At 31.5% G+C, this 13,489-nt stretch overlaps 2 protein-coding genes across 14 annotated transcripts; one reads left to right on the top strand and one right to left on the bottom strand.

Moving 5' to 3' along the window:
- Positions 1 to 6,211: 6,211 nt before the first annotated feature.
- Positions 6,212 to 11,055, bottom strand: frtz (WD repeat-containing and planar cell polarity effector protein fritz). Of its 5 annotated transcripts, none has more exons than XM_076401233.1 (10): positions 10,938 to 11,055; positions 10,065 to 10,130; positions 9,686 to 10,003; positions 9,279 to 9,626; positions 8,990 to 9,228; positions 8,652 to 8,922; positions 8,377 to 8,579; positions 8,109 to 8,310; positions 6,945 to 7,189; positions 6,212 to 6,892 (listed from the first exon to the last, which is right to left on the bottom strand). In XM_076401233.1, exons 3-10 carry the CDS (start codon positions 9,690 to 9,692, stop codon positions 6,308 to 6,310), a joined length of 2,100 nt encoding a protein of 699 aa, XP_076257348.1. In that variant the 5' UTR covers positions 9,693 to 10,003; positions 10,065 to 10,130; positions 10,938 to 11,055; the 3' UTR covers positions 6,212 to 6,307. The 5 variants fall into 5 exon arrangements, with proteins under 5 accessions (XP_076257348.1, XP_076257347.1, XP_076257345.1 ...); XM_076401232.1 differs by having other exon boundaries at positions 10,910 to 11,022; XM_076401230.1 differs by lacking the exon at positions 10,938 to 11,055 and having other exon boundaries at positions 9,690 to 10,003; positions 10,065 to 10,410.
- On the top strand, positions 10,471 to 13,472 carry LOC143194445 (protein croquemort). 9 transcript variants are annotated; one of them, XM_076401250.1, is made up of 8 exons: positions 10,471 to 10,593; positions 11,263 to 11,401; positions 11,462 to 11,770; positions 11,826 to 12,035; positions 12,093 to 12,304; positions 12,471 to 12,632; positions 12,690 to 12,887; positions 12,970 to 13,472. In XM_076401250.1, exons 2-8 carry the CDS (start codon positions 11,276 to 11,278, stop codon positions 13,196 to 13,198), a joined length of 1,446 nt encoding a protein of 481 aa, XP_076257365.1. In that variant the 5' UTR covers positions 10,471 to 10,593; positions 11,263 to 11,275; the 3' UTR covers positions 13,199 to 13,472. The 9 variants fall into 9 exon arrangements, with proteins under 9 accessions (XP_076257365.1, XP_076257367.1, XP_076257361.1 ...); XM_076401252.1 differs by having other exon boundaries at positions 10,499 to 10,662; positions 12,690 to 12,880; XM_076401246.1 differs by having other exon boundaries at positions 10,499 to 10,662.
- Positions 13,473 to 13,489: the final 17 nt, after the last annotated feature.

Raw genomic sequence — 13,489 nt, 5'->3', positions numbered from 1 at the left:
CTATGTTTTATTTGTTAGTAGTGCCCCACAGTTCGATACCATATGTCCATATGGATTTAACAATTGACTTGTACAGCAATATCTTGTTATCCAAAAATAATTTGAATTTACGCCCTATGAGCCATATACATATACATCTGGTTCAATTTAAGCTCAAATTGTTTACGCCTTATTGGTACAGATTTCTTTCAATTTATACGTCGATCCAAATTCATTTCGGAGACGAAGACGGAAGTTCTTGTAGATCCTCGTGAGATCATAAAATCGCCTTATTGTCAGCAAATGTTACCATAATAGTGATGCTTTCGAATAATATTCTTTCTTCTGTGATTACTTTAAGTCCCTTGATGTATAGTTTCTCGAAAACTTTGGATATCACTGGTAACAGTAAATTTTTCGTATGGAAAATCCATTTCAAATACAGTGTTAGGAGAATTAGTTAAATTGTTTTCCTCATCTACAGATATTTCGCACGGGAATGGATTAAAGACGCTTTTTAGATGTTTAGAAAAAAACATCCGCTTTTTCTTTGCCATTCCCGGCTCAGGTATTATTATTCATAATGAGTGTATTGTGTTGTGAGGGCCTTTTGATCTTTCTTTATGTTATTTTCCAGATAAAATATTCCGTTGCGTCAGATGGTGTTAGATGTTCTAAATAATCTTGTATTCAAGATTTGTATTCTTTTTGTTCACTATTAAGTAGCTCTTTTAGTCCTTTTGTCGTTTGTTGAATATTTTCTTCTGTTCTTGCTTATTACGAGGTTTTTCGCCGGTTTATTTCTGTTTAATTGCGAATGATATGAAGTTAACTTTTCGATATGCTGCACTACTATGCTGGTTTCGAGGAGCAAATTTAGTGATATTAAACTGTCCATTTTTTCTCTAAACAATATCCAGTTAGTTCTCGCATTATGCAGAGAAGGCGGTTTAGTTCTATTGATAATATTTAAATTAACAGTTAAGATTATACAAAACGAAATATGATTCAGATTTACACATTTTAGTATCAATATTTTTTGTCGAGAATTTTGTATTTTGTATCTGACGACCAATTTGTTGTTCACCAGTGGAAATATGCTGTAAATGATTTGCCTTCATTGCTTTAACTAGTTTTCTACCTTTTGGTATTATCAATCTTGAACACCCGTGGAAATATTCGGCCTTGTTATGTTTAGGTTGTCAATAAACATCACTCATTATTAATGGCCAGTGTACTTCCTCAATCGTTACACTGGTAGCTTATAAATAGTCCCCGCTGAATTTCTCTCTTTCGTGATGTTTTATGTTCTCACGAACGATTGTGGATGTACCTCCACGTGCTTTATTATCTGGGTGTTTTCTATGGTATAGCTTGGTGTTTGGGAATTCGTAGATCTTCTTGTAGAATTCTTGTCAGTAAAATTTGTTTTAGAAACTATCATAATATCTATATATTATTCATTTAGAAATATAGTTCGGTCCCGACCTTCATAGAGTCAAGACGTGTTTTTTTCTTTCCGAAAACGAGTCTGTAAATATCAAATAAAAATACATCTATATTTTTTACGGTCAACCGGTTAACGGTTTCAAAGAACTCCCAGGTACGGGGTACGGTGAAACGGCCAACCCAAAGTGAAGTAAATACGTGCTCTCAAACAAAAGACGTCCCTCGTTTTCCAAAAAGTAAAAAAAGTGAAAGTTCGTGAAAAAAACATTTAATTATAACAATAACTATATTAAAATACGGGGTTATGATGCTTACTGGGCATTACACCCCAGCGAACGGGCTCGAGGCGGAACAACTTTAATAATTAAACAAAATATATAACATTTCGAATAAGAAGAGATTAAAAATGAAGAAATACAAGCTACGATAATTAGTATCGAAAATACCGGGGCTGAAATAAATATTGGTGCTATATATTGTCCACCAAGACATAAAATGACAAAATAACAATATAAAGATATTTTTTCCAAATTAGGCCCAAGATTTATTATTGGTGGAAACTTTAATGTTAAACATACAGCTTGGAGTTCACGAATAATAACACCTGGAAAATATAATAATTCAGGGCGCGAATCCACTTACTGGCCCACAGACAGTAATAAAATCCCAGACCTGTTGGATTTCTACAAAAGGCATCTCATTAAATCAAATTAGTACAGAAAGCTTGTGCGATCTAACATCTGATCACACTCCAGTATTGTTAACACTGGGCGCTGAGAAGCTAGAAGAGTATGGCACAAATCCTGAAATGTTGCAGACAAAACTACTTTTAATACAATTAGTAATGAGACGAATCAAAAGATCAAAGAATATAAACAGAATTGCTTTCAAAAGTATGTAAGTGAATTAAGCCCACAAGCAGACAAAGATTATTCGCTATGGAAAGCCACTCGAAGATTTAAAAGACCAATTATTCGAGTACCGTCAATTAAAACTTATCGAAATGAACGGGTTCGACGCAACGATGAAAAAGCTGAATTGTTCGCACAATACTTAGCTAACATATTTCAAGCTAATGATATAGAATCTACCATGGATACATCTCCTGTTTATCAACCCGATCTAGATCTAAATCTAATTTCTCCATTGAAAGTTGCCACTGAAATGGATAACCTCAATCCTAAAAAGGCACCTGGTATAGACGACATTTCACCTGGATTATTGAAAGAACTGCCACGAAAAGCAATCATCATGTTGACATATATATTCATAAAGTAATAGAGATGCAACTCAATAGGGGACTCTGGCGCAAAGTTTTGCTTTGCCCAACATCCAGAGGGAGCCATAATAGGCCATTCCAGTAATATGATTGGTCAATTCAAATCTTTATTATAGGCACCTGTAAGAAAAATATTTCACTGTGAAGACATTTGATTGGCTCATTAGTAATGTTTGGCACGTGACAGCCTTGACGTCATTTTTAATTGACCATTGAAATTTAAATACAAAACAAGTTTTTTCTGAAATAAATTTATTAAATTAAATTCAATTAAATATACATATAAATATAATATTTAAAAATAAATAAATATAAATATAATCCAAAATATAAATATATAAAAATAAATATATCTATAAAATATAAATATTATATACATTTATATAAAACCATAAGCAAAAAACTTTGGTGCATTGCAAATCAAAATTATCTCTTCCATCTCTCCGTTAGTACTTTTAATATTTTATCCGAAAGATCATTGTGGAATGTACAATTGAAGGGTTTTAAATTAAATTTTTTTAAAACATTTGACAAACATTTTGTTGTATTATCGGCGTGGCAAAATTGCTGAATAAAATAAGACATAGCTCAAAGACCTGATAGTATAATGAAACAATTTTGTTAGAGTCTGGGGCACGAGATATTGTCTTGCCTCTATAAAATCAGCCTCAATTTCTGAATGAATACAATGAATACAAACTTTACCATTATCTTCTGGGGTTTGTTCAAATGTCAATGACACTCGCTTCGAACACCCTGTTTGTGGGCCTGGAACGATGGAAATATGCACTACAAATATAGTAAGACAGTTGAGAAATTATTGGTAACAATTTTGAACAGAAATATGACTGACTCCTTCAATTTACCTTCTATATAATTTTCATTTTGATTTGTAGATATTTGTGGTATTATTTTCACCATCACTAAATTGTTCATAAGTACTTAAAGAAAAGTTTAAATGTATTATAAAAATGTCTCACATGGTAACCATCATAAATCTGTTTCATGTTTAACCCAACCAGTTTAGGATTTTTAATGTTTTTTACTCATTTCTTAAAGATCGCTTTTTTAACGGAAAACGATGATGCATTTCCTCACTATCTGTGCATCCAGGCACACAACACTTCCTAGACCCGTTCCGTTCCTAGACCCGTTCCGTTCCTAGAACGGGAATGCATTTCAACTACCGTATGTATATAGTAATAAAATAAAATAATAATATAATGTATAAACGTTATAAAAAGCTAACCACATTGTTCTCAATATAGGGCACATTAAAAATGGCGTGCAAAATAAACAAACCATAGAACGAAATTAACCAATCAGATTCCGTCGCGGCTCTTAGCATAGCGAATAAAACAAGTAATATGTTAAACGTAGCGACATCTACATGTTGGACGTCGCGAAACATTTCGTCAAAATTTCCTATGAAGTTAAATCTTATGACTTAGTGACCGTTTCCTAATATACAGTGCAGTTGCAAGGCGTAAAAAATATTTTCAATAAAATCCGCGGAGATTTTAAATTTATTAAAACAAAGCGTTAAAACAACGTTTGCCGGTTATTATTATCAATATTAATTATCAATAATATTATTATATAAACCCGTAATTATTATTTTGAAGAATTTTCAGAAGTTTGGCAAACGGACAACTTTTGCAGGCTCATTCCGTTACATGTTCGAACTTCTCTAACAGCATTCTATCTCTTTTTGAATAGAATAAAATGACAAGGATAATATTGTCTGACTGTAAAACTAATTTGCAACTTTGATAGACATATATTGACACCCGTGTCACTGCTATTTTGAATTGACTATATATTTTTTGCCATGATAACTGTGCCGTTGCCAAATGTTCCAAGTACTGTTTCTTTTGTTGGGATATCAACAGTGTAGAGACTCTAAATTTTCTTTCGAAAGAATATGATTCCAGCAGTCAACAGTAATTCAGCGGTATTTTGCTCATTTTGTAGATAAATTCCATACCTGATCAAAAGCTTGTGAGACGTTTAGGAATATTGCAAGGCACTGTTTTTTTCTTCAAATGTCTTTTCAACAACAGCTGTTTCTCAGTGCTTTTGGTCGATTGGCGAGTGGTGATTTCGACATCGAAAGTAGAAATCTGGTATTTCTATAAATGGTTTAATACTTTTTAGTAGCAGTTTCCCAAATAATTTTGATATTGCAGGTAGAAGCGAAATAGGTCTGTAAGATCCAACTTACGATTTATCAGTTTTTTTAAGCATAATTATTCGAGCAACCTTAAAAAATTCCAAAACATGCTTCAGTCTCAAATAGGCAATGAATATGTATGTCAACATGATGATTAAGGTGAAATATTATCATTTCTAGGGGCTTCTTTATGATTGAGGTTATTGTCATTTTCTGTGGTGTAAAAAGAATACTTGGTTTGATTTGCTTTTCCTTTTCGGTTTCGCCTATTTCTTTCGACTAGGTTCCGAAACTGTTTTTTAGCTAGGACTTCTTATGCGTTTTTTATTTGAAAGGATGGTCTATTCTGATGACATTTATGGAGTTTCTGTTAACAACAGCTGATTCTTACTGCGTGGTGCAGGTGATTGGATTCATAAAACGGTTGAAGAGTGTTGTGGGTTAGCCATTATGAATTCCACTATTTGTTACAAGGGTTACATTTTCAGTTCGGTTGCGTTTCAATATTAAGTAAAATTCCTAGAAAATGGGATCTTGTTTTGTTAGAATAAATGATGACACCGGCTTTGACGAATCTTTTTTAGAAGTCCGAACGTATTGAAGACAAGCACGTAACACATAGGCTGAAAAGTCCCGGGCGTAACGAAGAAAACATGCTTTTCAAAGTTGGCTTTATTCATCAACGTAATCTCCATGAAAAGCCACCCAATCATTCCAGCGCCGCCGTAATTTTTCGATGCCCCTTTTGTAGAACGATTTATCCATGTTTTATTCATTGTCACATATCCACGCAAAAATTCCGGTTTGTTACGTTTAAACATAACTAAACACTGCTCAGAATCATCAATACGTTTTTGTTTTTGGTCAGCACTGAGCAAAGGCGGTTCCCATTGTGAATAGAGCTTTCTCATGGTCAAATGCTCATGCAATATAAAACCAACACGTTCTTTTGATATCTTTACGATGTTATTGAGGATGTTTTCTGGTGTTACCACCTCAACTGAACGTCCACTTCGTTCTGCATCATCGGTGTCTCTACGACCACGTTTGAAGTCAGCAAACCGTTTTATTTTTGTTTCTGATGGAGCGGAGTCTTTATAGTACTTTTCAAGCCATTGCTTCGCTTGAACGCTATTTTTTCCCATCAAGAAACGGTGTAAAATACGAAATTGTAAGTAAAAAGTAGTGTTACTCTTAGTACAATAATTCACAAACCTATGAGTATAATATCATGAAATTTTAACAGCTTTCTTTTGAAGATTAGTGTTAACTGAAAAAGCGGTGAATGTTATTCACACTGCGAAGATTGGGACTGAGCTAAAAAACGGAAATAAAGCAGATACTTTTTATTTTTCTAAAAATGGCCAGTATAAAAATATAACATCTAAAGAAATTAGTACGGTATTATCTTATTGCAAGTAAATATATTATACGACACCAAAATGAACAACTTTGATTTTAGGTGCCTGGTTCACTTCTTTCTCATTGTCTGTATTTGCCGGCGTGAAATCTTTTAGATAATCGTCATTGGGATGGCAAAGCGGTAGACTTTCGGCCAATTCTTTTTGAGGATTTGTAAGATGAGATGGTTGTTCGACGGTCTTTTTTTCTTCCGGTACAAGAAACGCTGTAACAGTATTCGAGAAGGTCACTTTTGCAGGTGGCTTCTTTGTGACGGTCAAACATTTGGTTGGGAAACTAATTCTTGAAATATCGTCATTAAACGACCCAGTATTGGTAACATCGGGAAGGGGACTATGAGACCCACACTTTTGGTTTCTATTCCAAATTGAGTTGCTTATAGACGGCACAACCGGTAATGGTGGCACAGTTGGGTTTCCATTGGTTTTAGAGCTGGACGATACTCCGTAGATGTTATTAAGAAACCCTGACGTGGACTTAACTTTGTCGCTATATTGGTTTGTATATGGAATGCCTAGAGATGTATAGAAAGGAAGAGGTGGTATAGATGAGACATTAGGTTGAGTGAGTTTAACAAAAGTTGATGGTATCTAAAAAGGAATGTTTTATAGTAATGTCATAAGGATAAACAAACAAACTGACCTGTGGAGCTCTTATGTATGTAGCTCTAGGTGGTAAAGTCTTTTTTGGTAAAACACTGGATTTTTGGTCCAATTTAAAAGCAGTCAGATTTGGTTCATTGAAATTAGTTGTCATGATATTCTCAGATATAGGTGTTTTTGTTTCATTTTGTGAATAAACCGCATTCGATTCATCCTCGAAATTTTCACTACTGCAACTCTCACTATCTGAACATTGGGAACATGATGATGGCGAACAATCTGATGCTAAAAATAAAATGATAAAACAATATATAAAGTTCCTATATTATATGTATATATAGGGAAAAAATTATTTATTTTTAATGCTTTTTAAAGCGAATTTGTTCCTATAAATAATATTCAAATAAAATTTAAAAGATATAAATGTCGATATAAACACGGTCCAGCTTATACAGTACATGAAAACTTTCCAAATCATCTGTCTCAATTTTTGTCCAGTCATTAAAAAGACAATATCATTTTTATATATTCTATGTATGCTTCAATCGCGTTAGTTGTTAACAATAGATAATGGAATTTATGATTCTGCCAGGTTTGAACAGCTCATTATAAATAATTCCTTTCCCATTTCAACAACAGTTCAGCGTCATTTTGCTTGCAAACGTTTGTGATTCTACCAGTATATTTTTCTCACATTGTTGTCATACGTGATCCACTTTCTGTAGCCCGTAATAATTCGCGTAAATTTTTCACTGTTAATTCATATGAAGCCTAATTATCAAGTTTTTTTTCGGAATTCAGTCTTATGCAAATGTTTCATAACTCTTTTGTAGTTGATGTTTAGTGTTGAACGAAATGTCGGACTACCCCATATGTTTGAATTCGATCGACTTTTTCGACGGTTCAGAGCGAGGTTCATCGTTGGCATCGACATTTTTGGCGCAAAAACGAGTACACCAATTCTGATAATGCCGTTCATTTAAACATTCAATATCACACCATTTTCGATGAGCCTTTACTCTTTTCGATAGTAAAAAACCAAATGAGTAACATTTTCCCATTGAAAGTGCAAATAAATGTTTACTGGGTAATGTTTCAAACACGCTATATTTGGTTTCATTTAATAAGCGCTACTAAGGAAATCCTGAAATTATTTTTTCCCCAACCTTATACATATATAACATCCTATATAGGAAATATATACCATTACTGGAACACCTGCTAAGTAATGCAGAGGCTTGAGCTCTAGCCGCTGCGGCCATTTCTGTTTCTCCAATTTTTACTGCAATGTAATGCAGATCCATGAACAGATCATGATGACTTACATCAACGGCTAATAGAAAAGCAGTTTCAAACATATGCGCCCGAACTAAATGATGAAAGAACCGCCTTGTTAAAGACATTATCTGAAATTATTAGAAAGCGGAATAATTATATTTCCAATCGAATATTGTTTTTTAATACATATTTACCTGATGACCAAATTTATGTCTTATTTGTGACGGTAAAGGGACTGGTGGACTATGAAAACTACCTAACGCGTCCTGTAGATGCTGAGCTGATTCTTCTGTAATTTGTCGTCTTAACAAATGAGCAATGATATTCTGTAGGACAAAAAATGCTTCGTCATTAAATTCCCAGCTTAATAGTAGTTTTATAGCCTTCTCAATCTGTTCTGAAAACATGATTATATAGAAATTAACAATTAATAATCCTTAATCATCTATTTACTGTTATTCAAATATACCTAATTTAATATATTTCATGGAGAGTGCCTTAAAGTCTAAAGTTCCAGCAATATGGGTTAAAATACATAATGGGCCTTGTTCAAGAGAAATTATTAAATCTTTTAAACCCCAGTTAATGGACACTATACTAAACTGAGCATTAAAATAAGTAGATAAGTCCAATAAAATAGTTGGACTATAGTCCTCATTGAATAACTGACTTTTTATACAATTTAAGGCAGTATCATAATACTGTAAATGGCCTCTTTCATTTGCAACTGCTACCACAACCTATAAAGAGTATATAGAATAATGTTAATGATATATATAGTTTTGAATTTAATTTAAAGCTACTTACACCTTTTGGGTGCCATGCTGCAATAGTTGCTATAAATGCTGCTTTAACTGTTCTTGTAAGGCCTCTGTTACGATTCAGTAATGCTAGAGATCCATCAATACAACCTAATAACAATTGCTCTTCTTCATCATTTAATGTGCAACAACTAACTTGAGTTTGTAAAGGAACAGATGTTACTGAGATTCTTTTTAAACTGTTTGCTATAAGTTCAAAACTACTAACTTCTACTGAAACAGAGCCTGCAAACATATTATTGTAATTTTAATAAAGATAATTTTTGCATGTCTACCTTTTTGTGTCACTTTTTGTTCAATTACAATAATTGTTCTATTACTTTTCTTGCTAACAATTACTAATAATGGTTCACCATCTGTTTTCTTATAAGCTAAGAGTTCTGGTTCCCCAATGCCAATCCAATATAAATGTAAATTTGCTCTCTGATAATCTTTAGCTAGAGGACTCCATGGTTGCGGATGTTCAACTCCAGCTTTACCATACACAACAAGCCACTCATTATAATAGTGAAGTTTGCGACGTGGACCACCATCTAAAACCCAGCCTTCTTTCCACGGACCTCCAAATCCAAGTACATGTCCATCATTACAAACACAAATAACTTGAGAATCAAATAACACTCCTAAACATGGAAAAGCTTAGTTTATAGTTATATGTTATCCATATACATAAAGGATTTACCAACCATCACATATTATATTAACTTGAAGCTTGGTAGAAAGCTGTTTTTCAAATGTTATACCTAGTAAATCCCCAGTCTTGTTATGAATTGTTAAATCGACAATCAGGCCAGTTGACAATAATAACTTTAATTTATTATTATTCCAACAGTAATAAATGACTTTATTATGCAATAGATATTCCTCGAGTTCTTTTAATTTATCACGTAATTTCTCTGGACGCTTGTTATTAGGAATATATGTGATACCATTTTGTTCAGCATATTGTTTCTTGGCTTGACCATAGGAATTATTAGTTACATAATTTTTCAAACAATACCTGTATAATTAATTTTACTTTACTAGAGAATATAAATATACATTGATAACAAAGTAAATACTTGAATGATCCATAGTCGTTATCCTTTACGACAACATCCTCTTGTGTTGTCCAAAAATGTATTTCACTTAAAAAAGAAAGCATTATATTAAATTATCATCATAATTTATTTAACAACTTCTAATGTCGTAGCAAATCTTAATATTACGAATTTCATTAATATGCAATTTAAATAATATGATTGTAGAGTATAAACTTTTAAATGAAAATTATGACCTTGACCTATACAGTGTTGCCAAAATTGAAAATTGCTTGGGTATTATACTTTTTACTCAATTTATTTAGATTTTAATTGATCTATAATATATGGCTATATCAGTGTATATTTTAATAATTTATAATTATTAAAAAAAATTATATATAAATCCTTGAGTCCGAAGTTTAAATAGTTGCATGTTGATATATTTATTTGATTTCTCTTTTTAATAAGGTCTTGTCACAAAATACAGAGATGTTTGTGTTTGTCTGGATATTTTGTGTCTCCAGTACATTGTTTTCAAAACTGATCTTTAGTGATAAGATGTGTTATAGTTAGTTGTCTTTGTTATATTTTTTTGTTCTAGTTTTACAAGGATATGTGATGAGAGTACTTCAGAGAAGTATTATTTTACTATTATCTAAGAAATATTAATAAATAGATTGGAAGTATAATACATATATTTCTATATAAATTTATTCTATATATTTTTAAGTCATTTAATAAGTTGTTGCACGATATAAAATTTTTATATATTCGTATGTAATTATCGCTTAAATATATTTAGTCTTTCATATATTCTATAAATAAAAATCGTAAAATATGACCCTTAAAATATTAATTAAATATAAATTAAGTGTTTTTTTTACTTATCATTCTAACAAGTGTTTTTCACACCTTCACAACACATTGACTTGAACTTCTATCAATAACAATTATTACACTGATGCAGTTGTAGTTTTTATGTTTAGTTTCACATTTGCTTAATAGTTGCATTAGTTGTGGTATGTATATGATTCACTTATATGGGTGATAAATTAAATGAAAAAATACTTGTGGGTAAAGTTCATTAAATATGTGATAATGTAGTTATATTTTATAAAAAGTGATATTTTAGTCATTTTTTAGATTTTAGTCATAAAGATTTTATTGTAATTATATAGTATAGTAATAACATTAACAATTAGTAGTCCTAATTTTTTTATTTACGATTATTTTTCAGATTAAAATAATTTATGATGAGTTGCTGCAGTACAACTTGTGCAAAATGGACTACATTAAGTTTGTCAGTTATACTCTTAATTTTGGGAATAGTTACAGTTATAAAATGGAATTCTTTGTTTCATTATTTTGAAATGAAGGTACATTTATTTTTATTAATATCTTGATATTTAAGGTGTTTTATCATTTATTTTTTACAGGAACTGGCTGTTGCTTCTGAAAATACAGAAGGTTTTAAAATGTGGAAAGAGACCCCTATTCCAATGTATATGGAAGTGTATATTTTTAACTGGACTAATCCTGATAAGGTTGAGAAATATGAAACAATTAAACCAAGTTTTGTTGAAATGGGACCTTATACATTTTATGAACACCACATAAGAGAGAATGTTGTCTTTAATGACAATGACACTCTAACATATTTTAACAAAAGAACATGGAAATTTTTGCCAGATCAGAGTGTAGGTACATTAGATGAAAAGATTACTGTTCTGAATCCGATAGTTGCAGTACGGAATACAAAATTTATGTATAGACAATGCCATGTTAATATTATTTTTTTAGATAGTAGGAAACCTTATAAAAGATGAACATTATCTTGTAAAAAGAGCTTTAAACTTTTTTTTGGAAGAAAAAAATGAAAACATAGCGGTTACTAAGACCATAGGTGATTTGTTATTTAATGGTTATGATGATCCGCTAATTAACATAGCTATGAAATTGAACATGTCAAAAATACATTTGCCTTTTAAAAAATTTGGTTGGTTTGTTGATGTAAATACACTTTTTATGCTGATTTTCTAGACATACTTTTTACATTTTCTATTTTAGAGAAATGGTAGTGCCACCTATGATGGTGTCTATAACATGTATACTGGCAATAAAGATATTTCTAAGCTTGGAATAATTACTGAATGGAATTATGAGAGTCAAACTTCTTATTATCCAGATAAATGTGGTTTGATAAATGGTACTTCAGGGGAATTATGGTATCCTCCACATTCCAGTGAAGAAATATCAATTTTTGCATCTGATATGTGCAGGTATATTCTTAATTAAAGTGCCTATTGTTTTTTCTTTTATCTAATCTATAAATGCTTATTTCTTATTAATTAATACTTTTATTAATGCACTTGTATAGATTAAATTAGCAAGATAACATTTTATACATTGCTTCCTACTCAAAATAATAATAATTTTGTGTTGTAGTAATGTAAAACTTCATAGAAATGGTTCTGGATATGTACATGGCATAGAAGGTAACTGTTATGAAGGTTTGGCAGATGTTTTTGACAATGGTACACATTACAAAAGCATGAGTTGTTTTGCTTCAGATTTGCCCACTGGTGTTAGGAATGTGTCGAAATGCAAGTGAGTATTTCAAATATACATTTTACTGTTATATTTTGATGTACATTGTTTTATTAGATTTGGAGCACCAGCTTTTATTTCTTTCCCACATTTTTTCTTGGCAGACCCAATATATTTAAATAAAGTAGAGGGTATGAGGCCTGATGCTTCCAAACATGCCACTAAACTATTAATAGAACCAAATACTGGGCTACCTTTAAAGGTATATGCTGCTTTTCAATTAAATTTATTACTGGAACAAACTGAAGGTATAGAGTAAGTACATAGCAATTGCAAATATATATATAAACTTTTTCTTTTTAAAGCATAAAATCTTAGGTTCATTCATATTTTTTAGTGTACTCTCAAGAATAAACACAACAATGATGCCTTGTTTCTGGTTTGTACAAAAAGCTGAACTTTCTGATGATTTAGCTAGGTTGGCAAAATTAATGTTGATGGGTGGTAATTTAGGCACTTATACAGGATATGGTTTTATTGGTATTGGTGCTTTACTACTTCTAATATACCTGATTATACTAAAGAGATCTTGGCGTGACAGTGATCAAGAAAAACTAATAACATAATTTTAAATAATTCCATTTACCTTATGTGTAGAAATAACCAATACTCTTTGTTTTACAATGCATCTGGTTTTTGTTCATCATGCCATTTTCTTACACTCTTTCAAGTACTTTATATTCTACCTTTATAAATTTAACTGTGAACTGCCACAGTAAATATTGTCAGTACTGTGATAAAAGCCTTTATTTATCATTTATAAGGAATTATAATATACAAAACTGTTAATGTTAAAAGAGAAGAGAATCATATAATTGTTAATAAAACATTTAAAAATAATATATGCTGATTATTTC

This window comes from Rhynchophorus ferrugineus, unplaced genomic scaffold, assembly GCF_030347505.1.
Source record: "Rhynchophorus ferrugineus isolate W39M unplaced genomic scaffold, kcgeb_rfMv2 rfM3, whole genome shotgun sequence".
Lineage (NCBI taxonomy): Eukaryota > Metazoa > Arthropoda > Insecta > Coleoptera > Curculionidae > Rhynchophorus > Rhynchophorus ferrugineus.
This window is presented reverse-complemented; position numbering and strand designations above follow the sequence as displayed.

Coding starts and splice junctions, on each gene's coding strand:
- LOC143194445 (XM_076401250.1), top strand. CDS start 11,276: ATGATGAGTTGCTGCAGTACAACTTGTGCAAAATGGACTACATTAAGT. Junction 12,305..12,470: donor TTTGCATCTGATATGTGCAG/GTATATTCTTAA, acceptor TTTGTGTTGTAG/TAATGTAAAACTTCATAGAA. Junction 12,888..12,969: donor GAACAAACTGAAGGTATAGA/GTAAGTACATAG, acceptor CATATTTTTTAG/TGTACTCTCAAGAATAAACA.
- frtz (XM_076401230.1), bottom strand. CDS start 10,147: ATGCTTTCTTTTTTAAGTGAAATACATTTTTGGACAACACAAGAGGAT. Junction 9,229..9,278: donor ACAAAAAGTGACACAAAAAG/GTAGACATGCAA, acceptor ATATGTTTGCAG/GCTCTGTTTCAGTAGAAGTT. Junction 8,923..8,989: donor CAGCATGGCACCCAAAAGGT/GTAAGTAGCTTT, acceptor TACTCTTTATAG/GTTGTGGTAGCAGTTGCAAA.